A 27,912-nucleotide genomic window follows, 5' to 3' on the forward strand; every position below is an offset into this window, starting at 1 on the left:
TTTTTTTTTTTTTTTGGTTCTTTATATTTAATTGCTGGTCCCGTGGGTGGGAAGGCACTCACACATGCGCGGTGCATCTCACGCTCAGACCTATTTTAAGTTTGTTACAAGTTCTGGACCATCTGCGTTGCCCATATGTGAGAATATAAGGCTACTGTCCTTGGAGAATACCTACTATAGGTAGATATTTTTGCTATTTCTGTCCATGGTAAATCAAAAATAGGGCAGCAAAAAAAGCTACTCAAAAGCTGTGGCAGTCCACAAAAGAAAAAAAAAAAAATTTGAAAAAACAAAAAAAATTGTAGTGGTGGTTTCGTGAGGGGTAAAAGCTGAAAAGACAATTTATCCTTTTCTCTGAACAGTCTATTCTGCAGGATCATTTGTTGTGATTTCATAATTTTTATTTGTATATTTTTGTAAATGTTGCTGTGTAAAATATTTTGGTTTATTGATTACACATTTGGTTTATGGTTCTGGAAATTTTGCATTTCAGCTGTTAAGTTGTATTAAATTCTTTTCAGCATCTTAAACCATGGCTGTGGAGTTAATACACCAAACTTTCGACTCTATTTTTACTGCTTGACCCAGACGACTCCTATGTACAGTAAATCCTAAGAGAAATTTCAGTAATTACAGAAATATGGGTTATTTCTTTACGTACAAATTTAGGACTAGTAGACCACAAAATATATTGATTTGAAATCTGAGGAATGAATATGAAGCAAAAAATGGATGGAATATATTGTTGTAAATTTTCATTTTGAAGCTGAAGTTTGAACGTTTTTACCAACTCCGAATCTATCTAAAATTGCTTCTGACTCCACGACTCACTCGACAGCCCTATCTTAAACTGCCTTGGGAGTCAAACCCTAGTCCTTCCAGTGAGCCATCTGGCAGACTCCACATTTTCTTTTGTGTATCATTCTATCATATTTTATTTTAGAATTCTTTTGAATTTATTAAATGTAACTCTGGCAATCTTCATTAACAAAACTATTTCTGCTTTATAAACATGCAGTCTGTTTCTGAGAGAATGTTATTGTGTATTTGGCTAGAAATATCCTCTGCATTGAAACCTGAAGAATATTTATTGCTGCATCTGTACATTCTAATTGCTTGCTTATACTTCACTTTGGCAGATTCTTTTTCAAGGAAAATAATCCTGAGCTTGAGCAAGTTCAGAGCAGATGGAATCCTTTGACTTTTATTAGTACAATGATAATTTTAAAATAGACGTAATTCAAATGTGACCTAAGGGCCTTAGAGAGGGGAAACCCTAAGTGTAAGGTTTCAGTTATATTCAGTTTTACAATGAGTGATCTTAGGGCCCCTTTTACAAGGTGCACTAGCGTTTTTAGTGAGTGTTAAGAATTAGTGTGCTCTAAATGCTGGGATGCCCATTATATGCCTATGGGCATCTTAACGTTTAGGGCATCTGAATTTTTAGAACATGCTAAAAATGATAGCGTGCCTTTGCAAAAGACCTACTTAGTGATTTATTAATTTTTTGGTATGTTCATTTAAAAAAATATTGTTGGCCAAGGCATTCCGTGTAAAAAAAAAAAAATAATAATTCTGTTAACCATATATACTGCAGGAGTAGAGACCTGTTTGTTCTATATTATTTTCATATTTGAGTTCCTATCCATGTTCACTTTTTTTTTTTTTTTTTTTTAAGGTAGAAAATATTTTGCTGAACGACAATGGAAATTATGTTCTTTGTGACTTCGGCAGTGCCACAAATAAATTCCTTAATCCACATAAAGATGGAGTTAACATAGTTGAGGATGAAATAAAAAAGTAAGTTCTTGTAGCTATTTTATGCTCTTATTAAAGAAAAATGTATTTGTCAGCACCACGCACTGTATGACTATGCCTTGGCTTTGCGAGTTCATTCAGCCACTTTACTGTTGCTAATTTTTTGTGTCCCTGGAAGTGGAGGTGGTGATAGCTGAGTGGTGGTAGTTTTATTGCTTTTTTTTTTTTTTTTTTTTTTTTTTGCTAAATGCAGTGAAATAGGAAAAAATTATTCTGAATGAGATCAGGTACTTAACCAATTAATTTATTAGGTCAAACCGTATCCCACAGACAGATAATCTTCTCTTTGTGAGACTAGTAATATTTTTGTGTGTTTTGTACCTCATCAAAAGTGCAAGAAATGTAAGAACATTTATAGTAGAAGTTAAAATCCGTTTTTAATTATGTTGTGACTGATAGAAAAGAATCACAGATTCTGTATTTGAACATGATTGGAAAGATTTACTCCATATACTAAATAATTTCCAAAGGCATAAGTGCTAATACCAAATTTTGCCCAGTTCCGAAATTAGGCATTTACAGTAGATATTTTAATTCCCTGCTCATGCAGAGGTAAAGCATAAGACAACAAATAGCTTATTTTTTTTACCTGTTGTAATCTGCCTCGAACCATTTTTGGATAGAAGCCAGATTAAATTTATTTGGATTTAGCTGACAAGTAGGACCTCTAGGTGAGTTAAATTCAGATATACTAAGCATTTCACTGTCCCTGGCGTAGAGAATGACTCGGGGATGGGGACCTTCAGTAAATTGCGGTGAACACGCGATAACAGAAGCAAATTTGGCACATTTACTGTGGATTTGGGAGCAAAACGTTTTATCTCCCCACGGGAACAGTAAAAAGCCTTGCTCCCGTGGTAAAAAAACAAAAACATGCAATTACTTCTGATGGTTGGGCATTTCTGTAGCTTCCTCCTGCCACAGTATCTCTTAAGGAGCCACCGACAATGATCCTCACAGGCCTGCTCTGGGGCCTTCTCTCTGCTGGGTCCTGCCTTCTGATGCAACTTTCTGGAAGTTGCATCAGAAGGTGGGCCTTGGAAGAGAGTGGGCCTGTGAGGATCATTGGCGGCTCCATTAGGTAGAGTTTCAGTGGCGGGAGGGGGTTGAAGGAAGACACAGTGCCAAACCCATAGGGGTGCTTGAGGGAATGTTGGAGTCTGGACCATGGGGGGGGGGAGGGCTGGGGAGCAAGGGGTAGAGGTACTGGATTGTGGGGGGGGGGGAGGAGGAGGAGGGCTGGAGAGAAAGCACTGGACCCATGGGGAGGAGGGAAGGAAGAGAAAGAGATGCTGGACTGTGGGGGGGAGGCTGTGGGCAAAGGAGAAAGGTGCTGGACTGCAGGGAAGGGCTGGAGAGGAGAGAGGCGCTGGATCCATGGGGGAGAAGAGAGAGGGAAGGAAGGGAGAGAGGTGCTGGACTCATGGTGGGGAGGTGTTGATAGGCTGGACCTGCAGGGAGAGGGGAGAGAAAAAGATGCTGAACTAAGGAGATGAAAGAGGGAGTAAAATACTGAACACAGCGGAGGGAGACAGTGTGGGGGAGGAAGAGAGGGGAGAAGCTGGACACAGGGAGATATACAGAAATAGAGGGGCAATGATGGGGTATGGAGGGACAGGAACACAAAGGGGAGATGCTGTATGTGGATGGTATGTGGGCACGGAGGGGTATATGGACACAGAGGGAAAATGCTAGACATGGAGAATATGAACACAGAAGGAAGATGCTGGACTTGGGGAGGCATACAGTGGGGGAAATAAGTATTTGATCCCTTGCTGATTTTGTAAGTTTGCCCACTGACAAAGACATGAGCAGCCCATAATTGAAGGGTAGGTTATTGGTAACAGTGAGAGATAGCACATCACAAATTAAATCCGGAAAATCACATTGTGGAAAGTATATGAATTTATTTGCATTCTGCAGAGGGAAATAAGTATTTGATCCCCACCAACCAGTAAGAGATCTGGCCCCTACAGACCAGGTAGATGCTCCAAATCAACTCGTTACCTGCATGACAGACAGCTGTCGGCAATGGTCACCTGTATGAAAGACACCTGTCCACAGACTCAGTGAATCAGTCAGACTCTAACCTCTACAAAATGGCCAAGAGCAAGGAGCTGTCTAAGGATGTCAGGGACAAGATCATACACCTGCACAAGGCTGGAATGGGCTACAAAACCATCAGTAAGACGCTGGGCGAGAAGGAGACAACTGTTGGTGCCATAGTAAGAAAATGGAAGAAGTACAAAATGACTGTCAATCGACAAAGATCTGGGGCTCCACGCAAAATCTCACCTCGTGGGGTATCCTTGATCATGAGGAAGGTTAGAAATCAGCCTACAACTACAAGGGGGGAACTTGTCAATGATCTCAAGGCAGATGGACCACTGTCACCACGAAACCATTGGTAACACATTACGACATAACGGATTGCAATCCTGCAGTGCCCGCAAGGTCCCCCTGCTCCGGAAGGCACATGTGACGGCCCGTCTGAAGTTTGCCAGTGAACACCTGGATGATGCCGAGAGTGATTGGGAGAAGGTGCTGTGGTCAGATGAGACAAAAATTGAGCTCTTTGGCATGAACTCAACTCGCCATGTTTGGAGGAAGAGAAATGCTGCCTATGACCCAAAGAACACCGTCCCCACTGTCAAGCATGGAGGTGGAAATGTTATGTTTTGGGGGTGTTTCTCTGCTAAGGGCACAGGACTACTTCACCGCATCAATGGGAGAATGGATGGGGCCATGTACCGTACAATTCTGAGTGACAACCTCCTTCCCTCCGCCAGGGCCTTAAAAATGGGTCGTGGCTGGGTCTTCCAGCACGACAATGACCCAAAACATACAGCCAAGGCAACAAAGGAGTGGCTCAGGAAGAAGCACATTAGGGTCATGGAGTGGCCTAGCCAGTCACCAGACCTTAATCCCATTGAAAACTTATGGAGGGAGCTGAAGATGCGAGTTGCCAAGCGACAGCCCAGAACTCTTAATGATTTAGAGATGATCTGCAAAGAGGAGTGGACCAAAATTCCTCCTGACATGTGTGCAAACCTCATCATCAACTACAGAAGACGTCTGACCGCTGTGCTTGCCAACAAGGGTTTTGCCACCAAGTATTAGGTCTTGTTTGCCAGAGGGATTAAATACTTATATCCCTCTGCAGAATGCAAATAAATTCATATACTTTCCACAATGTGATTTTCCGGATTTAATTTGTGATGTGCTATCTCTCACTGTTACCAATAACCTACCCTTCAATTATGGGCTGCTCATGTCTTTGTCAGTGGGCAAACTTACAAAATCAGCAAGGGATCAAATACTTATTTCCCCACTGTAGAACACAAGAATGAAGCTGCACACAAAGGGAAGGGATGGGGCCATAGAGTGGTGATGATGAATGTGGGGAGATGGACACGTGAGATGCTGGACAGAAAAGTATAGGGGACAAAGAGAGAGAAGAAGTGTCAAATCGGCAGGAGACCCTGGCAAGTGGGTTAAGCGAAGACAGAGGGAAACAGAGCCCGGGACCAAGATGACTTGAAAAAAAAATGACCTGATAGAAAATAAAATTATTTTTTTATACATTTTGTTGTTATGTAATTAGAACCTTACCCTGTTCCCACCAGTCTCTGAACCTCCCTTGTACTGAAATTGTTAGGGAAGAAGGTATTAGAGAATGAAAGAGGGACAACTGCACTGCTGATGTCCATGTTTCTCCTCACCAGTCTCTGAGTCCTCACCCTGTCCCAAGCAGTTTGTCGCTTAGCAGCAGCAAGAAAGAACTTTCCAGCCTGCAGCCTATTCATTTAATGGATGGAGGTATTGATTCCCCCCCCCCCCCCCCCCCCCCCCCCCCCCGTCCTCTGAGTGCCCCTGTGAGCTGAATCACTTCAAACTACACAATAACCTCAGCAACGGCAGGTAGAGTCTACATGTGGGGTTTGGTGGCCGTAGCTCTTCGGGAGCCGAAGGAGTTTGAACACGGACAAACAAACACATGCATCTGCTTTATATAGATTGGTTTTATTAACTACTTTTATGAAGAGATTCACTCAAGACGGTGTGCAGCAGGTACAGTTTAACATAAAGCTTACAATTTTGTTAAAAACATAACAATAGTAAAGTATAAGCAAATACAATAAATGAGGTAAACTTGAAAACAGCAAATTGAAATTTAATAGGACTACCTCAAAACAGTATTACGTGTTTCATTGGTATTATGCTGACTTATGTTATTTGAATGCAGTGCTGTTAAATAAGCACGCATTAAAATATTCAAATTAAACAGATATGATGCTAATGCTTTTCTACAAAGTAGCTTACCATGTAGCTACTACTACTTACTACTACTTAACATTTCTAAAGCGCTACTAGCTGAGCAGCCAAGTGCAGTTATATAGATGGGAACAGGATGGGTAATACAGAGTTAGTTGGGATAAATAGATGGGTGGTTAAACCCAAGGCAAGTTCTTTTGTACAGTTAAACAAGATATAAGGAACTACATTCTCCGAGGACAAGTAGGCTGAATAATCCTCACAAGTTGGTTGGCGATCTGCACCGGCCTGGGAACCGGCATTCCAAATAGCAAAAAATCTTTGCTAGAGCCTTCTGAGCGCGACGCGCGCCCAGCTGTGCATGCTCAGAGTGCCTTCCCATCTGCTGCGCAGCCGTGCTGATCAGTTATTTTTTCCGTGTGAGGAGCGGCAGTTATCTAGCTCTGTTTTATCGCCCAGGAAAGCCTATAGTTCTTCGTTTTTTCAACATTTCGCCTTTATTTTCCTTTTTTTGCTTTGTTAAAAAAAAAAAAAAAATTAACTTCCCTTTATTTTCTTAGTTTTTGGATCTTCGTAAAGTTTCCTTTATTTTTAGTTGTGGCTGTCCTTAGGCCTGCTCGGCTGGTTTTTCCCTTTTGTTGTGTTTTTTTTTTGTCAGCACAATTGCTTTTTTTTATTTGTCTAGGGCGGTGTCCCCTTCTATGTCATCGAAGACTCCCAGTGGCTTCAAACGCTGTACTCTGTGCAACCGGACCATCTCAGGCACAGATAACCCATTTGTGGTGTATACAATGCCTTGGGCTCGACCATAGCCCAGTGAGAGAAACTTGTTGGGGCTCAGTCTGGTCCTTCGGCATCGAGGGAAGCACCAATGTTTGGAGTGGAGGTAGGCATGGCTGCTTGAGAGACCAAGACACACTGGGAGCAGCAAGGCATTGAGTGGGTCTCCACCTGCCTCGAGGCCTCCTGCAATGCAGTCCCCCCGGGAGCCTCTGTGAGGTGCATCAAGCGAAGGCTAAGAAGTACTGCCACCGTTCTCCCTCAACCACAGTGCCGGGAGCTACAGGGCACCAAGGGCACTGGCACCCGAGAAGCATAGACGCTGGGAGGACCACTCCCCCTCCATACTGATTTTCTCCCAGTTGGTGAGATGTCATATTTGTGTACCCGATGCAAAGAGCTCCTAGCGCTCAGAGAATGTCTGTTCTCTTGAGGCTAGAATAGCAGACTTGGTGGAGCTGAGGGAGACAGAGAGGTACATAGAGGAGACCTACAGGGATGTTGTAGAGAAGTCCCACCTCCAATCTAGTAGCCCCTGTGCTACCTTGGAGGAGGAAGGTCTCCTAGAAGGAGAGCATCACCCTGGTGAAGTAGGAAGTACTCCTGTAGCCGGGACCTGCCCACCAGGGGATGTAGTATCCTCTCGCACCGAGGATATGTCTCCAAGTGCTGCCCGGGAGGGAAAGGTTAGGACAGCTGTTGTAGTTGGTGATTCGATCATTAGGCATATAGATAGCTGGGTGGCTGGTGGACGTGAGGATTGCCTGGTGACTTGCCTGCCTGGTGCGAAGGTGGCGGACCTCACGCGTCACCTAGATAAGATTTTAGATAGTGCTGGGGAGGAACCGGCTGTCTTGGTACATGTGGGTACCAATGACATAGGAAAATGTGGGAGAGAGGTTCTGGAATCCAAATTTAAGCTCTTAGAAAGCTCAAATCCAGATCCTCTAGGGTAGCATTTTCTGAAATGCTACCCGTTCCACGCGCAGGGCCCAAGAGACAGGCAGAGCTCCGGAGTCTCAGTGCGTGGATGAGACGATGGTGCAGGGAGGAGGGCTTTAGATTTCTTAGGGACTGGACAACATTCTGGGGAGGGGGGGGGGGAGCCTATTCCGAAAGGATGGGCTCCACCTTGACCAGGGTGGGACCAGGCTGTGGCATTGGCATTTAAAAAGGAGATAGAGCAGCTTTTAAACTAGAAATGGTGGGAAGGCCAACAGTCGCTCAAAAGCGCATGGTTCGGGATAAGGTATCTTCCAAAGATATCACCAAAACAGGGAAGATAGGGTATCCTGCTATTGAGGTTGCAAAAGAGACCGTAGTAGATCAGGTGTCCTTAAATAAAAAAACAACAAAAACGGAAGATGTGCAGAAAGACCAAACTAAAATCACAAATATACAAAAGCCAAATTAATTTATTAAGACCCTACACGGTCCGTGTTGTGGCCAAAGAGGCCTTCTTCAGGGGTCTATAGATTGGCATATATAGATATTCTTCCAAGGTTCACTCACATTAAGACAAATCCTCCATTGCCGGAATCCCACAGCAGCGTCCTGCGTGCGTTACTGATTTGCCGGTTGGGGGGAGGTTAATGTTTTTTCACCAAAGGTGCCCTCTCGTAACCTCTGACCGGTGGGTTCTTCAAATAGTCCAGTTAGGATACACCCTCAATCTGGAATCAAAACCTCCAAATTGCCCACCAAGGGCTCATTTGTTCAGCTCTCTGCACAGGTAGGTACTTGCAGAGAAACTCTCCGCCCTTCTAAAGGCCCATGCGGTTGAACCACCAGTGGAAGAAGGGCTGGGATTCTATTCCAGGTACTTCCTTGTGCACAAGAAAACAGGGGGGATGCGTCCCATCCCATACCTAAGGGCCCTGAACAAATTCCTAGTCCGAGAAAAGTTCAGGATGGTTTCCCTGGGCACCCCTTCCCATGATTCAGGAAAGCAATTGGCTATGCTCTTTGTACTTGAAGGACACTTATACTCATATCCCGATATTCCAGCTCACAGGAAGTATCTTCGATTTCGGCTGGGAATGCAGCACTTCCAGTACCGCGTGCTTCCCTTTGGCCTAGCGTCAACTCCCAGAGTGTTCACAAAATGCCTAGCGGTAGTTGCATCGTAGCTACGCAGACTGGGACTGCATGTGTTCCCTTATCTCGACGATTGGCTGGTGAAGAGCACCTCGGAGACTGGTGCTTGGGAGTCCATGTGGAAGACTATTCAGGTGCTGGAACTACTAGGGTTCTTATTAAATTAGCCCAAGTCCCATCTCTGGTTCAGAAATTGGAGTTCATTGGAGCATTGCTCAACCCGAGAACAGTTTGAGCCTATCATCCCGAGGCATGGGCAGACAACCTTCTGTCCCTAGTGTCCAAGGTTTGAGCATATCAGCAAGTCACTGCTCAGCAGATGTTGAGACTCTTGGGGCACATGGCCTCCACAGTTCGTTACGCCCATGGCACGTCTGCGTATGTGATCTGCTCAATGGACCCTAGCTTCTCAGTGGTATCAGGCCACGGGGAATCTAGAAGATGTCATGCATGTGTCCACCGACTTTGCACATTCTGTTCAATGGTGGACGATTTGATCCAATTTGACAATAGGACGTCCATTCCAAATTCCTCAGCCGCAGAAAGTGCTGACGACGGATGCATCTCTTCTGGTGTGGGGGCCTCATGTGGATTGGCTTTCACATTCAAGGATCCTGGTCCCCCCAGGAAACAGATCTTCAGATCAATCTACTGGAGCTCCGAGCGATCTGGAACGCTCTAAAGGCTTTCAGAGATCGACTATCCAACCAAATTATGTTAATTCAAACTATCAGGTTGCGATGTTCTACACCAACAAGCAGGGGGTCACCGGATCTCGTCCTGTGTTTTGGGAAACCGTCCAGATGTGGCTTTGGGCGCGCCGTCACTGCATGTTTCTCCAAGCCACTTATTTGGCAGGCGTAAACAGTCTGGCCGACAGGCTGTGCACGGTAATGCAACCTCACAAGTGGTTGCTGAGTATCGATGTAGACCGCAAAATCTTCCGAGCGTGGGGCACCCCCTTGGTGGATCTCTTTGCCACTGAACTAAACCACAAGGTCCCTCAGTTGTGTTCCAGGCTTCAGGTCCACGACAGACTAGCGTCAGATGCCTTTTTCCAAGGTTTGGGAACAGGCCTTCTGTATTCATCTCCTCTCATACCTCTGGTGGGGAAGACTTTGCTGAAACTCAAGCAAGACTGTGTAACCATGATCCTGATTTTGCCGTACTGGCTGCGTCATATTTGGTTTCTTCTTATTCTGGAGTTGTCCTCTGAGGAACCGTGGAGATTGGAGTGCTTTCTTTTTTTTTTTTTTAATTCTTTATTTATAATTTTCATATTTACATCTCTTGACATAAATCAGGAAATATCAGTAATGCTCAAATAACAACAACTTTAGTTACTTATTATCTATATAGGTTCTAAGTCAAGATTAACAAATTAATATTAGTCCACAATAATTTGAGACAGGATACTAGGAAAAAAAAAAAGAAAGAAAAAGAGGCCTATAAAAATAAGCCAAATATTCTTAACGGAAAGGGCATAGTTGAAATTCACAGCCGACGTATCAGCGCATTTAGGATAGCAACACATTAGGTTCTAGAACATTTTCCTTGGATGAAATAAATTGTAATAATTTTTGTGGGGAAAAAAATATATAGTTATTAGAACCAAACATAATATGACATTTGCATGGGAATTTCAAAAGAAAAGTGGCACCTAATTTCAAAACTCTAGATTTATAAAGTAAAAATTCCTTTCTTCTCTTCTGTGTATTCCTAGCTAAGTCAGGAAAAATCTGTATTTTTTGCCCCAAAAAAACATCATTTACATGGCGAAAATATAATCTAAGAATATTTTGTTTATCAAGTTCAAGAGCAAAAGTCACTAACAATGTTGTTCTCTCTGTAATACATTCCAGAGAGGTCTCAAGAAATTCAGTCAAGTTCAAATTTGCTGTAATCTGAGGTTGCTCTTTCAATAATTTCACATTTCCAGTAATATACTGGAGCCGTGTGATAGGTGGAAATCCCTCTTTCAAAATCCCCAGTACTTCACCAAAATATTTTTTAAGCATTTCATCTGCTGATATTAGAGGGGATTTGGGGAAATTCAGCATCCTCAGGTTATTCTTCCGAGTATTATTTTCCAAGTATTCTAATTTTCTTTCCTGGATTTCTTTGTCCTTTACTAGAGTTATAGTTAAATTCTTTAATTTCTCAACCTCATTTTCTATCTGAAAGATCTTTTCCTTGTGCTCTTGGACATTTAGAGATAAATCTTGAACAGTTTGCTTCAATTCACCAATCTCACCTTTAATTGGAGTGCTTTCTGACCCTCATCTCTCGCAACGAGGGGTCACTTCTACATCCCAACCTCCAGTCTCTGGCTCTCACGGCCTGGATGTTGAGAGCCTAGAATTCGCTTCCTTGGGTGTCTCCCAGGTCTTGCTGGCTTCTAGGAAAGATTCCACTAAGAGGTGTTATTCTTTTAAATGGAGGAGTTTGCCATCTGGTGTGACAGCAAGGCCAGAGATTCCCTTTCATGTCCTAAACAGACCCTGCTTTGAATACCTTCTACACTTGTCAGAGTGTGGTCTCAAGACTAACTCCATAAGGGTTCACCTCAGTGCAATTGGTGCTTATCAACGTGTAGAAGGTAAGCCTCTCTCTGGACAACCTTTAGTTGTTCACTTCATGAGAGGTTTGCTCTTGTCAAACCTCTGCCAGTGTCATGGGATCTCAATGCCATCTCACCCAGCTGATGAAAGCTCCTTTTGAGCCACTGAATTCCTGCCATCTGAAGTACTTGACCTGGAAGGTCGTTTTCTTGGTGGCTGTTCCTTCAGCTCATAGGGTCAGTGAGCTTCAGGCCTTAGTAGTGGATGTATCTTATACTAAGTTTCATCAGAACCGGAGTAGTCTTCTGCACACACCCTAAGTTCCTGCTGAAGGTGGAGTGGTGTTGGAGTTCCTTCTGAACCAGTCGGTCTTGCCAACATTTTTTCCCCGTCCTCATGCCCACCCTGGCAAAAGCAGCATGCACACCTTGGACTGCAAGCAAGAGAGCATTGGCCTTTTACATGGAGCAAAGGAAGCCCTTCAGACAGTTCGCCCAGTTGTTGCTTTTGATCCCAACAGGAAGGGAGTCGCCATCGGTAAACGCACCATCTCCAATTGGCTAGCAGATTGCATTTCCTTCGCTTATGCCCAAGCTGGGCTGACTCTGGAGGGCCATGTCACGGCTCATAATGTCAGAGCCATGGCTGCATCAGTAGCTCACTTAAAATCAGCCTCCATTGAAGAGATTTGCAAAGCTGCAACATGGTCATCAGTCCACGCATTCACATCTCATTACTGCCTTGGGCAGGATACCCGAAGCGACAGTCGGTATGGGCAGTCGGTGTTCTAGAATCTGGGATATAGAATCTAACTCCACCCCCCTAGGCCCATTTTATTCTGTTCCAGGCTGCACTCTCAACTAGGTTGTATATAGCTTTAGGTTAATCTGTTATGTCCTTGCCATTGTGAGGTCCAATTGACCACTGTTTATTGTTTTGAGTGAGTCTTAGGTAGCAGGGATACCCAACTTGTGAGGATTATGCAGCGTGCTTGTCATCTGAGAAAGCAGAGATATTTACCTTTAGCAGGTATTTTCCGAGGACAGCGGGCTGATAATCCTCACAAACCCGCCCATTTCTCTGTCTTTTTTACTCTTGACTGAACGGAGGAGCGTAGTTGTGCGGTGGGCGGGAAGGCACTGCGCATGTGCAGTCAGACGCGCATCGCGCTCAGAAGGCTCTAGCATAGGTTTTTGCTGTTTGGAATGCCGGTTTCCAGGCCGGTGCGGATCGCCGACCAACTTGTGTGGATTATCAGCCTGCTGTCCTCGGAGAATACCTGCTATAGGTGAGTATCTTCGCTGTGTGTAGAAGCAAATCCAGTTGCGGAATGAGTGTATAGTCAGTCACCGTATGTATTAAAGGCTTGGGAGAAGAGCCACAAGGTAGACGAGTTTCCTTGCTTGGAAAATCCTGGGTTGGCCAGTATGGGGCTTTTCTTGCAAATAAAAATGTATGTGCCATCCAGGGGCGTAGCCAGACTTTGGCGGGAGAGGGGTCTAGAGTCTAAGGTGAGGGGGCACATTTTAACCCCCCCCCCCTTCCTGCCTCCGCCAACCCTCCCCTGCTGCCGCCATTAGGTACCTGTGCTGGTGGGGGTCCCCCATCCTCCATCAGCCAAAGTCTTCAGTGCTGGGCCGACGCTTTGCTACAGCTGATCTGGATGGAAGGATTCTGTTTCGGTGTGAGTCGTCCTGACGTCCCTATGTGCACGTAGGAATGTGCAAATCTGGGATGGGGAGCCCATGCCCCCGTGGCCCCATGTAGCTACGCCCCTGATGCCATCAGCTCATCAAGTAGTTATTTTGCCTCGTTGACTTTAACACTCTAGAAAATGTGTAATAGCACTGATGTACTTTTAAAAGTCACTGAATTATAAATGGGTTCTGGTACGCATACATAGACCAATGAAATTTATGTAATATATTTGTAAATATCTTTCTAATATAGGTGCCCCTAAGGATGTATGGAAAGTAGAGCAACAGCTTACATGGGGTGGGTGGGGTGGCAATTAAAATATCAAGTTGATCCAGGGTCAGAATTGAAATTCTTGGTATCACTATCATATTGTAAAGCATAAGACAACTTTTTTTTTTTTTTTAACTCAGTAAAACTATTTTATTTTGTAATATGTGTGATTTTTCTAGTTAGGACAGAGCCAGGCCAAATTAATAATGAATATTAAAATGAATGTCGACTACATCAGGAGGAAATATTATTTAACAAATTTTGTATTCTAGAGAGTCAGCAGACAAAATGCATCATTATAGGCATTGAACAGTGAAAACATAATTTCTATTCTCCGAGGACAAGCAGGCCATAATTCTCACAAGTGGGTAATGTGGCACCGCATCGCCAGTCCGGAGCTCATATTAAGCTTAACAGAGCTTTTTTGGAGCACGAGACATGCTCCACTGTGAGAGTGTGGTTACCGCAGTTGTTTTTCTACCGTAGTAAGGAGAGTTTGTGTTTGTAATTTCTCTTCATACCCGGTCTGGAAGAGCTTTAATTTTTGGTACCTTTTTGGCTTTTTTTGCAATTTTTCGCGGTTGTTGTTTCAGGGCTTTGGTTCCTTTCTCTTCCCGTACACTTTTAGTTCATTTTTTCCCAGTTTTAAGTTTCTTTTATTTTTCATGCCTTAGGCTGCGGTTGGGTCTTTCCCTTGTCTTTTTTTCTGGTGCCTTGCCCCTTTTATTCAGGCACCATCCCACCTTTTGATTTGGCTTTGATTTGTTTTTTTCCATCCTTGTCCACTAAAGTACCCAGTGGCTTTAGGTGCTCTACCGGGTGCAGTCGGACAATCTTGGTGTCTTCAGTGCTTATTTGTTGCATTTGTATCCCACATTTTCCCACCAATTTGCAGGCTCAATGTGGTTTACATTATGCCGTAATGGTGATCGCCATTTCCGGATAGAAAATTACAAGTGGTATTGCATAAAGGCAGATAAATGGTACAATAGAATACAAAGAGTTATTGCATTGAAGTTCCTGAATGATAAAGTGAGTTATAAAATAAATTAGATAATCAAGTATAGAAAGTTAATTTCCAGCATGAGAAATACGGTTCATTTCGGCAAGAGAGATAAAGTGATAGTGTGAATAGCTTAGGGCTTGACCATAGCTTTGTCTTTGTATGAAGAGGAGGACTCGGGTGTCCAGAGATTTTTGGAGCCAGGTCAGAGTCCTCGCCGTCGGCATCATTGAAGACTGCATTGGGAGCATCGGTCCACACGGCTGCTTCGAGACCCATGGACACTGGGAGTAGTAGTCCGTTGAGTGGGTCTCTACCTGTCTTGATGCAGACTGCTGGGCAGGGCCCCTGAGACCAGCCATTGTCGGACCCGAGGCAACATGTGAGGAGTCTCAATGTCGAGCTCCGTGTATTGCCCTGGTATTGCAGCCTACTCACTTTAATCACCACAGACTGCTTAGAAAATAAAATACTACAGACTCTAAGCCAATATGTTCCTGGAACATATTGGCTTATATGTTGTCAGTTGATAATATGGACTTCTTGATTTAAAGGAATATGTATGTGTAGGATAAAAAAATTTAAGGAAAATGAAAGTCCTACTGAAATGATGTGGTTATGCTTAGATATACTGCCGCTGCTACCTGTGATATGAAGTAACTGGTTTTGTTATCTCTGATAGCGATTTATGTAGTATATGATGAGATGTAATGAAAATGTTTTGTATAAGTGTTTTTATAAATAAGAGAGGGTTTTAGTTAGTTTGAATGATAGTGAGAATGTAGTAAGCATGAAGAAGCGTTGGTTTAAATGAGGATAGTAATAGTGATTTATTGAACAATGTGAATTATGTGCAATATTTGAATAAAGATTTATAATTATAACGGTTGTTTAAGAAAGTGCGTGTGTATATATATATATATATATATATATTTATTACTAAAGGAAGGCTATATATTTACACACAGTGCAATCCGCTTAAGTGCAAGGGTCTGGGACCAAAGAAATGCATGCAGTTAATCAGAGCGTGCCCTTAACCGTTGTGACCCAAAGAAGCTTGACATCTGATAAACATATGTATAGTACTGTTTATTATACGTACAGTATACAGTCTCCGTTAACTGACATTAGGCTTACTTGAAGTAATCAGTTATAGTCCTCTGTACACTGTTGGGTCTGTGAGTTCTGTAGACTACATCTGCCAGATGGTGGTAAAAACTGTCATAGCACTGACATCCAGTGGCCTCCAGATAGGCCCGCACGGTGTTGAGACTCTCCAGCACTCTTGCAAAAGTGACAGGAGGAGGTTGTTGAATTTCGTCAGCATGTGCCTCGCTGCTCATTTATAGAACTACAAATTCTTGAAATCCAGTCCTAGTTCGGTTAACACTTAATAGAGCTTCTTCTCAAATCAGTTCAAAACTTTGACTTTATATCCTCAAATCATATCATATAGATTTCCCAAGAACCTCAGTGATGTTGATCGCTACCAATTTCAATCTGTAGCGATATATACAACATCAGTATCTTCACAGGTTCATTATAAATAGCCTCCTCTTATTCATTCAAACCCATAGTTGAGAGAGTATTTTGAACTTTTTTCAGGCTGCTTATAATTGTCGGACCCAGGGCATTAACTACCCGACATGCACGTTTTGCCCAGCATGGGCTGTCTCAAGGACATTCCCCCTGTAGTCTGAGTGCCAGCTCAGCAAAAGTTACTCATCAGCCAAGATGAACTAGGCCTGGATTTCAAGAATTTGTAGTTCTATAGGTGTGAGGATCCAGCTTAAAAATCATTAATTTGCCTGAATACTTAGTAGTCACTGCTCATTTAGTCATCTGTTTCATCATCAGCCATTGTTGCCTGTGTGTAGGCGCATATCTCGACATCAGTGCTGTCTTCAGCTGTTTGTAGATCGTAATCAACAGCTACGTAGCGATGAAACTCCTCTTCAGTAACACCGGCTGGGATGTCAATAACCTCTTCATCTGATGCATTTGCAACAGCTCCATCTGTTTCATCCCTCTCCACATCCTTAAAGCTTGTCCGCTTGTAGCAGTTCACAATGGTTGCCTGTGTAACATGATTCTAGGCTTCTTTCTGCATATGTAGGGAATCCAACAGTGATAGTTTACGAGCCAGTTCAACAGCACGTTTATCCTTGCCAGTCTGGTCATCCATAACGCTCATCAGACGTAGCACAAGAGCCCGATAGTGTTGTTTGAAATTGGCTATTATGCCCTGATCCATAGGTTGGATCAGAGAGGTCGTATTTGGTGGCAGGAAGACAACCTTGACGTTAGACAGCCTGACATCATCCCTGTGTGGAGCACAATTATCACAAAGCAGCAAAATCTGACGCTTTTGTGCCCACATTCTAGTGTCTAACTTCTTTAGCCACTGCTTCCAAATTTCCCCAGTCATCCATGAATTTGCGTTAGCCTTGTATGACACAGGAAGTCGCTTAACTTTCTTGAAGCAACAGGGCTGTTTGCTCTTTTCAATGACGAGGGGTTCCAACTTCTCACTCCCATCCATATTGCAGCAAAAGAGGATCGTCATTCAGTCCTTCGACATTTTACCTCCAGTAGTTTTGGCATGTTTGAATGCAAGTGTTCCATCAGGAATCGCTCGCCAGTAGAAACCGTTTTTGTCAGCATTGAAAATGTCATGAGGTGCAAACGCGTTCAAGATGGTAGGAAGAACTGAAACAACCCAATTTTCAGCACCAAAGTCATCAGCGTCTTGTTTCTCACCATGCTGTTTCTTGAATTTTATGTTGTTCCTCTCCTTCCATCTTTCCAACCATCCAACAGTGGCTTTGAATTGTTAGTCCAAGACTTTCAGCTAGCTGGTTAGCTTTCTCCATAAGCAGTGGACCAGTGACAGGAAACTGTCTGCGCCTGACTTGAGAAAACCACTGAAGAAGAGCATCTTCTACCTCCTCAGCTTTTCCTGCCTATTTTAGTTTCCGTTGTGGATTTGTATTGTTTTTCCAGTCTTCCAGAAGCTGGTCTTTCTGCTTCAAGACACATGAAATTTGACTGGGATTGACACCGTATTCTTTAGCAATAGATGCTTGACTTTGTTTTCTAATTTTTTAAGAACTTCTATTCGTTCAGCCAGTATTAGTATTACAGTTCCGCTGCCGCGATGAAGACGACCCCGGTGTACGTTCTAACAACATTCTTTTGCTTATTCTGCCTGTGGCAGTTAAAGAGGCAGTAAATTTGAAATCTTGTTGGTTGTCATATGCCAATCGGCTTCCATATTCCATGTACGCGCTTATGCGGAGTCTTTCCTGCAGAGGAGCGGTCTTGAACCATGCATATAAGCGAATCTTGCACTTATCAGTGGTGTGCTAAACCAAAGTTTGTCCCTATAGAAATTGATGGTGCCAAAAACGGGACCGAAGTACGGCATGTAGTTAAACAGAGCATGCGCGTATCCGACGTGCACTTAAATGGAGTGCACTGTATATATTACTCACAACATCACTAGTCTGGAATTATATCATTCAGGCCCTTATCTCATGAGCTGGGAGGCTCGTTGCAGCGAAAGCCCAAAGTCTCCTTATGACCAGGAACAAGTCTCTGCGCGATACGTCTACCCACAGATGAGCCTCAAACTCTGCTGCAACAAGCCCCCTTTTTATTAAGCTAAAACTTATCCAGTAATGTACATGAGGATTTAGTCACACGCTCTCAGTTCAGGAAAACAAACCACTGGCCAGGTGGCTTATCTCCCGAACCTCAAGCATACCCCGCCTCCCTCCTGCACAAGCTGGCTTCAGAGACATTCCAACCTGTTCTTGAGACGTGCCTTATCTCATACGTTGTTGTTGAGACGTGCCTTATCTCGTACGTTGTTGTTGAGACGTGCCTTATCTCATACATTGCTCTGAGTAATTCAGGCACAGGTCTGTGTGCGATTTAGAGAACCACCAGGTTATATTGAAAGAACACAGACAAAAAATTGTTACTCGATGTTATATTAATGGTCTTGAATCTCTGTGGATATATAATTGAAATTAATTGTGAAGGTGTGAGGTATGAATGAGTGGTATGAATAACGTGTTAGAAGAAGAAGCAGGATATGCTAAAAGAAAAGAAAAAATTTTTTTGTATCAGAAAGAATTGGTATATACACATAATAAAGACCAGGTGAACATGATCTTGGTCTTTACACGACCTAGACACAACCGAAATCATATCACTTGACTGTTTAACCTCTTTACTACCAGTGAACAAGCACTATCACCTCAGTCCTTATGTTGAACATGGGCTCTCCATAATCAACGACCTAATGAATGTTATAATCCAATTGTCAGGAACCTTCATGCAATACCATAATGTATTCTTCTTTACCATGTATGTAGGCATATGGTGTGTATCTATATATATATATTATACAAACAAAAGAACTGCTGTCAAAAAATGACTAAGAACAACAAAATAGTATGCCACGCTAGCGGAAAAAGCCTCAAAGAGCTTCCAGGTCTTGAATTGATCTGTTGAAGCTATATCAGGTCAAAAGACCCTGCTATCATCATTGGCACAAAAAACCGCTGCTACTTAGGCTGTTTTTAATTTCAATTGTTTTGCTTATTTTATTTTACAAATGTTACTATCAATGTTAAATAAACACCACACTTATCTTTATAGTGGGTGCTTTGTGGATCGCGTATATTGCTGAATTCTTCTCTCTCAGGTACATTTGCGGGGCCGACGATGGCCAGCGTTTCGCAAAGCTGCTTCAGGGCCTCTGTCGCACACTTTGGAAAAAAGGTCAGCCCAATGTGTGTACGCGGAGAACGTGGCATACTATTTTGTTGTTCTTAGTCATTTTTTGACTGCAGTTCTTTTGTTTGTATAATATATATACCATGAACTGTTCCATGTATGTTATGTTCCATCTATGTTACCATGTATGTATGCACCTTAACGCAACACCACTTGTGTTCTGTTACCCGGAAATGGCAGCCGCCATTACGGCAAATGTAAGCCACATTGAGCCTGCAAATTGGTGGGAAAATGTGGTATACAAATGCTACAAATAAATAAATCTTTATAATCATTCATAGTGGTTACTTAATTGGAAGATATTTGATTATATAGCGTAGCCCCTAAAAATTAAGAGAGCTCAGTTATTGGGAATTATATACACTGTTCTTGAGACATGCCTTATCTCATACATTGTTCTTGAGATGTGCTTTACATTCCAGCCTGTTTTTTGAGATATACAAGGAAAGTCACTTTTGGTCAAAGACAGAAGATTTTAAAAATGTATTATCGGTCAAAGCAAGACTGAAAAGCAATCCTTAATATTTTCCATCACACTCTGGGCGAAGGCCAAGAAGCATCAGCATTGGTCGTCCTCGATGCATGATGCCGGGGGCCTGTCTTGGAGCCGGCGCCCCAGTCTTTCCCACTGTCTGCCCTCGATGAGCCTATTTGGGCTTTGCTCCCTGAGCTACTGGATGGCCTTTTACAACGGTGTGTATCCGTATCAGGGGTGCTTGCGCCTACCTTGTTGCCTGTTGTGGCCCTGCTTGTCCCTTAGCCTGCGGTGCAGCCCTCGTGTCAACTGCCACCCAAGCCGGTACCCCCTCGTCGGTTGAGGAAGCTTTGCCTGAGTTGAGGCAGGAGCAAACTCCTCGACACCTCTCTCGAGGGCCATACTACTACTACTACTAATCATTTCTATATTGCTACTAGACATACGCAGTGCTGTACGCATTATATGCTGGGCTCCCAGTGGAGAGTTAAGTGACTTTCCCAAGGTCACAAGGAGCTGCAGTGAGAATTGATCCCAGGTTGCCAGGATCAAAGTCCACTGCACTAACCATTATGCTACTTCTCCACTCGGGGACATGTCTCCTCTAAGTCGAGGCAGGCTCGGTCTCAGCCCTCCCATGAGGAGTTTATCTGTCATGGATAAGGAATGCTTATGGGAGTCGGAGGATGAGTCCTATGGCATCCCCTCTGGACCCTCCCCTCTGCTTGAAAGGAGAAAGTCTCAAGTGAGCCCTTCGTTCTGTTTTGTAAAGGAAATGGTTGAAGCTATTCCATTTCATTTGGAGTTGGAGGATGAGCCCTAGGGCTAAGATGCTCGAGATCCTGGAGTAAGAGTGTCTTTCTAGGGAGGCTGTGACTGTCCTCTCTACGAGGTACTCAAGGAAGTAATCAATCAGAATTTGGAGTTTCTCTGTTGGTCCCTCTCTTACCACAAAGGTCGACAGATCCACAGCACACCTGCTTTTGATAGGCTTCAGTTGCCTCACAATTCCATGGTGGGGGAATCCACTGTCAAGCAAGCCAGGAGTTCTAGAGACTATGCCTTGGTGCCTCCAGGACCTTGGACTCTTTTGGGAGGAAGATGTTCCAGGCCTCAATGGTCATGTCCCGTATACAGTCTTACCAGTTCTTTATGTGCGTGTACTCGCGGGACTCGGTGTGCAAGTTGTTGGCCTTTTACTCTCTCCCACTAAAGCAGGCCAAGTCGGTATGCCAATTGGTTGGTGCACCTACGACACATTTGATGTGGCATCCAGGATCTCTGCTCAGAGTATATCAATACGCAGACCGGGAGTGGGGGGTGAGATGGATAACCTTTTTGGAGAGAAGGTTGAGGAGGTTGCTGACCAAATCAAGAAGCACACTGATACCATCTCTTCTCTCTCCTGCCGAACACCTTCTGTATTAGCCTTTTTTTCTAGGAGGTCTTTTGGGAAGTTGAGGAGGGGTGAAGGTATGCCATCAACTCGCCCTGCTTGATACGCAGAAAATTCAAGCTTTTCTCCCCAGACTGAGAGCGGACACTAGACAATGTGGCTTCTCAGGTTTGAGCCTCTCAGCAGGTCATGGCTTGGCAAATGTTGAGGCTGTTGGGCAACATGGCTTCCACAGTTTGTGATTCCAATGACACGCCTTCACATGAGATCCAAGTGTCTCCAGAGCTTGTTCACTCTCTGCCGTGGTGGACCATTCAATCCAGTTTGACTCTGGGACTACCATTCCAAATTCCTCAGCCTCAAAGTTCTGACTGATGCATCTAATCCAGTTTGACTCTGGGACTACCATTTCAAATTCCTCAGCCACTAAAGGTTCTGACTGATGCATCTCTCCTTGGTTGTGGAGCTCATGTAGATGGGCTTCACACTGAAGGAGCCTGGTCCATCTAGGAAACAGGTATTCAGATCAACCTTTGCAGCTCCGGGTGATCTGAAACATTCGGCTATCTCACCAAATTGTGCTCATTCAAACAGACAACCAGGTTGAGATGTATTTCACCAACAAGTAGGGTGGCACTGTATCATGCTGTCTGTGTCAAGGAGGCCGTCCAGATGTAGCGATGGGCTTGCTGACACGGCTTTTTCCTTCGGGCCACTTACCTGGCTGGCACAATCAGTAGTCTGACAGGCTGAAGCAGGGTTATGCAGCATGGGCATTGGCTGCAAGATCTTCCGAGCGTGGGACACCCCATCGGTGGATCTCTTTGCCACTCACGTGAATCAGAAAGGCCCTCAGTTCTGTTCCAGACTTCAGGCTCATGATAGATTAGTGTCAGATGCCTTCCTCCTGCATTGTGGGATGGATCTTCTGTATGCGAATGCGAATCCTCCCATTCCTCTTGCGGGGAAGACTTTGCTGGAACTCGAGCAAGACCAGGTGAACATGATCTTGATCGCACCTTTCTGGCCACAGCAGATCTGGTTCCCTCCTCTTCTGGAGTTCTCCTCTGAAGAACCATGGAATTAGTGTTTTCTAACCCTCACATTCATAACGAGGGATCTCTTCTGCATCCTAGCCCTTCAGTCTCCGGTCCTCATAGCTTGGATGTTGAGAGCCTAGAATTTGCTTCCTTAGGTCAGTCGGAGGGTGTCTCCTGGGTCTTGCTGGCTTCCAGAAAGATTCCACTAAGAGGTGTTATTTTTTTCAAATGTAGGAGGTTTGCTGTTTGGTGTGAAGGCAAGGCCCAGATCCTTTTTCCTGCCCTACCCAGACCCTGCTTTAATGCCTTCTACACCTCTCTGTGTCTGGTCCCAACTCTGTAAGGGTTCACCTCAGTGCAATTAATGCTCATCAGTTAGAAGGTAAGCCCATCTCTGTTAGTTCTCTGAGAGGTTTGCTGTTGTCAGAACCCCCTTTCAAATCTCCGCCTGTGTCATGGGACCTCAGTGGTGGTCTTACCCAGGTGATGAAAGCTCCTTTCGAGCCACAGAATTCCTGCCACCTGAAGTACTTGACCTAGAAGGTCATATTCTTGGTGGCTGATACTTCAGCTGGTAGAGTCGGTGAGCATGCACCTTATACTAAGTTTCATCACAGCAGGGTAGTCCTCTGCATACACCCTAAGTTCTTACCAAAAGTCTTGTCAGAGTTCCATATGAACCAGTCGATTGTCTTGCCAACATTCTTTCCCTGAGCACCTTGCACACTTTGAACTGCAAGTGAGCGATGGCCTATTACGTGGAGTGGAGACATTCCGCCCAACTTTTTGTTTCGATCGATCCCAAAAGGATGGGGGTTGCCATTGGAAAAAAAGCAGAATCTCTAATTGGCTGGCAGTTTACATTTCTCTCATGTCCAGACTGGGCTGACCCTAGAGGGTCATGTGAAGGCTCACCATGTCAGAGCCACGGCTGCATCGGTAGCCTACTTGAGGTCAGCCTCCACTGAAGAAATTTGTTAGGCTGCGATGTGGTCTTCAGTCCACTCATTCACATCTCATTACTTCTTTGAGCAGGATATCCGAAGCGACAATCGGTTCGGGCAATATTGCAGAATCTTTCTGGGGCCTAGGATCCAACTCTCCCTCCCCCAAGGCCTGTTTTATGCTGTTCCAGGCTGGTTTTTCACTCAGTTTGTATATAGTTTCAGGTTAATCTGAGTTAATGTCCTGCTGTTACGTGGTCCAATTGACCAATATTTGTTGTTTTCTGTGAGCCTGGATGCTAGGGATACCGCACTTTTGAGAATTATGGCCTGCTTGGCCTTGGAGAAAGCGAAGATGTTTACCTATAGCAGATATTCTCTGAGGAGAGCAGACCTTATATTCTCACAAACCCTCCCACCTCTCCTTATTCTCCTATTTTTTCCTTTTTTTCTGCTTTATTATTTAACTGCGGTAACCTTTCTCTCGCGGCAGGTAGGAAGGTACTCACGCATGCACGGTGGAGTGTCTCTTGCACTCCACAAAGCTCTTTTAAGCTTGTTATAAGCTCCGGACAGGACAGTGCAGTGCTGCTTTACCCACTTGTGAAAATATAAGTTTTGCTGTCCTCGGAGAATACCTGCTACTGGTAAGTATTTTTGCTTTACAAATGTTGCTTGTATTTCTGGACTAATGTTGTGCATTCATTTTCAACTGATTATTGGCAATAGAGAGATCTCAATGAAAATCTGAGTGGCTCAAAGTGTGGTATAAATGAAATAGCATATGTTGCTGTTAGGATTTATTTGTAAAGTTTGTACTTTTAATTTATTGCCAGGTATACAACGCTCTCATATAGAGCTCCAGAAATGATCAACCTTTATGGAGGGAAACTGATCACCACCAAAGCTGATATATGGGTAAGACCAGGAATTATGTTTTTAGTGGAGGGTGATGATTTACAGAACAATCAGAATGTTTGAAGAGGACTGTTATGTATTTAATCTAACATGCAAATGTTGGCGGTAGCTGCTATATGGCAGCCAAGTGTATTGTAGGTAGGAATGCACCATAAGTCTGGTCCTCCATGCTCTTGAGTCTATTTGTGTAATCAACATGTATAAGCCTTGTATAACTGGAGCCAGGAAACTGCTGGAGCTATTGGATGTAGATCATGACCTGAGAGGCACTAGAGAAAACCTAAGTGCACTTCAGGAGCAAAACAAGTCACTGAGGCAGACAGGAACGGGAAATAGGGATCACTGTAATGACAAACTATTATTTGTCTGGTCTCGCTACTACTATCATAACTGCAGGACAAGATCATTGGAAACTGTTGAACCAGCAAGGGTGTTTGTGTGTGTCCTGTTCTGTTCATATCTGGATTTTTTAAGGCCACACGCTATGTTGGTCCAGTGGTAACCTCCAAGTGAATGTTTCAACTTCTGCACAGGAGACATTTTCTCTGGCTTAGCTGTTGAATTTCTGTAATCCCAGCCATAAGTCTCCAGCCTCCAGTCCCGAGTGGCACTGATTCGATGCCTGGTGAGCCTGACTCCCACCTTGAATGATGGCATAATAGGTACTGAAAGAGGAATTCTCTATGTGATGCTGCTTGGTGTGCTTTCCAAACAAGAACGTAATGGTCTGGTGAAAAGCTTATGTTCTGTGAAAATGAAGCTTATGTTCTGTGTAAGATCAAATTGTTAGTGGAACTGAGACATGATAAAGAGGATGCCAATATCCACCAAAATACGATGATGGGAATGCTAAGGCATACAGATCCAGGAAAGCAGTATGGCATCAACAGACCACTTTATTAAAAAAAAAAAATATCAAGGACATGACGTGGGCATGTTTTGGCACATTGCCTGCATCAGGGGTATAAACAAATCCTACAAAATCATATATGGTGACTTAAATATACCACATAAAACCTTTTGTCTCAGTAACCAGAGAATTTGGTCAAGGACATGTTAGATGTAGTCTACTTGGGTTTCAGCAAAGCCTTTGATATAGTTCCTCATAGGAGGCTCATGAATAAACTCAACCTGTTAAAGTTAGGCCCCAAAATGGTGAACTGGATTGGAAACTGGTTGACTGAAAGATGGCACAAGGTAGTAGAAAATGGAATTTACTCAGAGGGTAAAAAGGTAAGTAGTGGAGTGCCTCAGAGATCTGTACTGGGACCCATTCTGCTCAACATATTTGTGCGTGACATTGCTGAAGGGTTAGAAGGAAAAGTTTGCCTTTTTACAGTTGACATCCATATTTGTGACAGTGAACGCCTCTGAAGGAGTGGACAACAAGGATCTACAAAAATGAGAATAATGGTCTAATGTTAGGCAATTATGAGAGCAGTATGCACTAAGAGTGAGACACTGACATGCATGGATCAGGAGAAGGGACCTTGGGGTGATAATGTCAGGATCTCAAGGTGGCGAAACAATGTGACAAGGCAATGTCTATAGCCAGAAGAATGCTAGACTGCATAAAGAAAGGCAACCAGCAGAAGAAAGGAGGTATTGATTCCCCTGTACAAATTAAGGGTGAGGCCCCACTTGGAGTATTGTGTTCGGTTCTGGAGGCTGTATCTTTCCAAAGATATAGAGACTTGAGGTAGTTGAAGGTGACAAAAATGGTACCGGCTTTATACCAAACGATGTGTGAGAAGAGACTGGAAGACCTAAATATATAAGCTAGAGGACAGGAGAGAGAGGGGAGATATTTATTTGTTGCATTTATATCCCACATTTTCCCACCTATTTGCAGGCTCGATGTGGCTTACATAGTAAGGCGTTTGCCCAGTCGGTTGATAGCAAATACAAGGTTGTATAGTGATCGAATGAGGTATATATGGAGGGTCGGAAGGGGTGAAGATTGTGGGTTGTCCAGTACGATCATTAGGCGTGCTGTGTTTTGGGTGAAGAGGTTTACATAGGATCGTTGGGGTAGGCCTTTTTGAAGAGGTTGGTTTTTAGTGATTTCCTGAAGTTCAGGTGGTCATGAATTGTTTTCACAGCTTTTGGGAGGCCATTCCATAGTTGTGCGCTTATGTAGGAGAAGCTGGATGCGTAGGTTGTTTTGTACTTTAGTCCTTTGCAATTTGGGTAGTGTAGGTTTAGGTATGATCTTGATGACTCAACTTTGTTTCTTATTGGTAGATCTATGAGGTCTATCATGTATCCTTGGACTACGCCATATATAATTTTGTGGACTAAAGTACAGATTTTGAAGATGATCTGTTCTTTGATTGGGAGCCAATGCAATTTTTCTCGAAGGGGTTTGGCGCTTTCGAAGCGTGTTTTGCTAAATATCAACCTGGCTGCTGTATTTTGGGCGGTCTGGAGTTTTTTTGTGAGTTGTTCTTTGTGTCCCGCGTAGATTCCGTTGGCAGTAATCTGCATGACTTAGGAACATTGATTGTATTAGGTTTCGAAAGGTTTCCCTTGGGAACAAAGGTTTTAGTCATTTGAGCATCCACATTGAATAGAACATTTTCTTTATTACAGAGTTTACTTGGCTCTCGAGAGTAAGGTTGCGGTCGAATGTGATGCTGAGTATTAGGGAGGGTGAGTCCTGGGGTATTTATAGTTGTGGGTTTGTACTTGTTATGTTGAGAAGGGAGGATGAGGCAGTGTGTTTTATCAGTGTTCAGTTTCAGTTGGAATGAGTTTGCCCAGGAGTTCATGATGTTTAGGCCATCGTTGATTTTATTGGTTATTTCTGTCAAGTCATGTTTGAGTTTGATTTTACTTGATAAGTTCTTCTGGTTAGAAAACCTTTAATCCAATTAAGTACATTTCCTTCAATCCTGAAGTGGCTAAGTAGTCTTAGTAGTATGTTGTGATTTACCATGTCGAATGTGCTCGGCATGTCGAACTGGAGGAGGAGTATGCTTTTACCTATGGCTATCTCCTGCTTGAATTTGGCCAGGAGGGTGACTAGGACAGTTTCGGTACTATGGTGGTAGCGGAATCCTGATTGTGAATTATTTAGCATTGAGAACTTGTCCAGGTATTCCGTGAGCTGTTTAGTCACCAGACTCTCCATCATTTTTACTACTAGTGGGATAGACGCAACTGGGCGGTATTTGGTTTGATCGTTTCTGCTTTTCTTGGCGTCTTTTGGTATTGGGGTGAGTAGGATGTTGCTATATTTCTCAGGGAAGAGACCTTGTAACATGAAATTTAGGTGGGATGTGAGGTCTGCTATGAAGCGGTCGGGGGCGGATTTTAGTAGATAACTGGGACATGTATCCAGTTTGCAGTGGGTCTTGGCGAACCTGTGAATCGCTTGTGTAACTGATTTGGTGTTGATGAGATTAAATGTTGTCCAGATACGGTCAGCTGGGTATCCATCAGAGGTTAGGTCCAGATCGTTGACGTTTTTGATGTCGGTGTTGTGATGAGGAAGTGTGCTGCGTAGTTTTATTATATTTTCATTAAAGTAATTAGCAAGTTTGTCTGCGGGTGGGATGTCTGTGTTGGTTGTGGTGATAGGGGTGGTGTCCAGTAACTTATTTACGAGTTGAATAGTTTCTTCATATCTTTGTAATCCGGTCCTAGTTTGGTTTTGTAGTAGGACCTTTTGGTTTGTTTTATTGCATATTTGTATTTTCTATGTATATTTTCCATGCGTTGAGTGTTTGTTTGTCTTTTATTTTTCTCCGTGCTCGTTCAAGTTTCCTCGATTTGTGTTTTGAGTTTTTTTTAGTTCGTCATTGAACCATGGTATAGTATTCTGTCTTT

At 43.6% G+C, this 27,912-nt stretch overlaps 1 protein-coding gene across 4 annotated transcripts in view; it reads left to right on the top strand.

The window, feature by feature from the left end:
• BMP2K (BMP2 inducible kinase) overlaps positions 1-27,912 on the top strand; it is a 326,672-nt gene that overhangs the window by 91,625 nt on the left and 207,135 nt on the right. For 3 of the 4 annotated variants that reach the window (XM_030190551.1, XM_030190552.1, XM_030190554.1), the window contains exons 5-6: positions 1,679-1,800; positions 24,000-24,081. In XM_030190551.1, coding sequence (XP_030046411.1) covers positions 1,679-1,800; positions 24,000-24,081 — 204 coding nt within the window. Of the gene's footprint in view, positions 1-1,678; positions 1,805-23,999; positions 24,082-27,912 lie in introns of those variants that run through there. The other variant, XM_030190553.1, reaches the window with a different exon arrangement.

Source organism: Microcaecilia unicolor, chromosome 2, assembly GCF_901765095.1.
Source record: "Microcaecilia unicolor chromosome 2, aMicUni1.1, whole genome shotgun sequence".
Classification (NCBI taxonomy): Eukaryota; Metazoa; Chordata; class Amphibia; order Gymnophiona; family Siphonopidae; genus Microcaecilia; species Microcaecilia unicolor.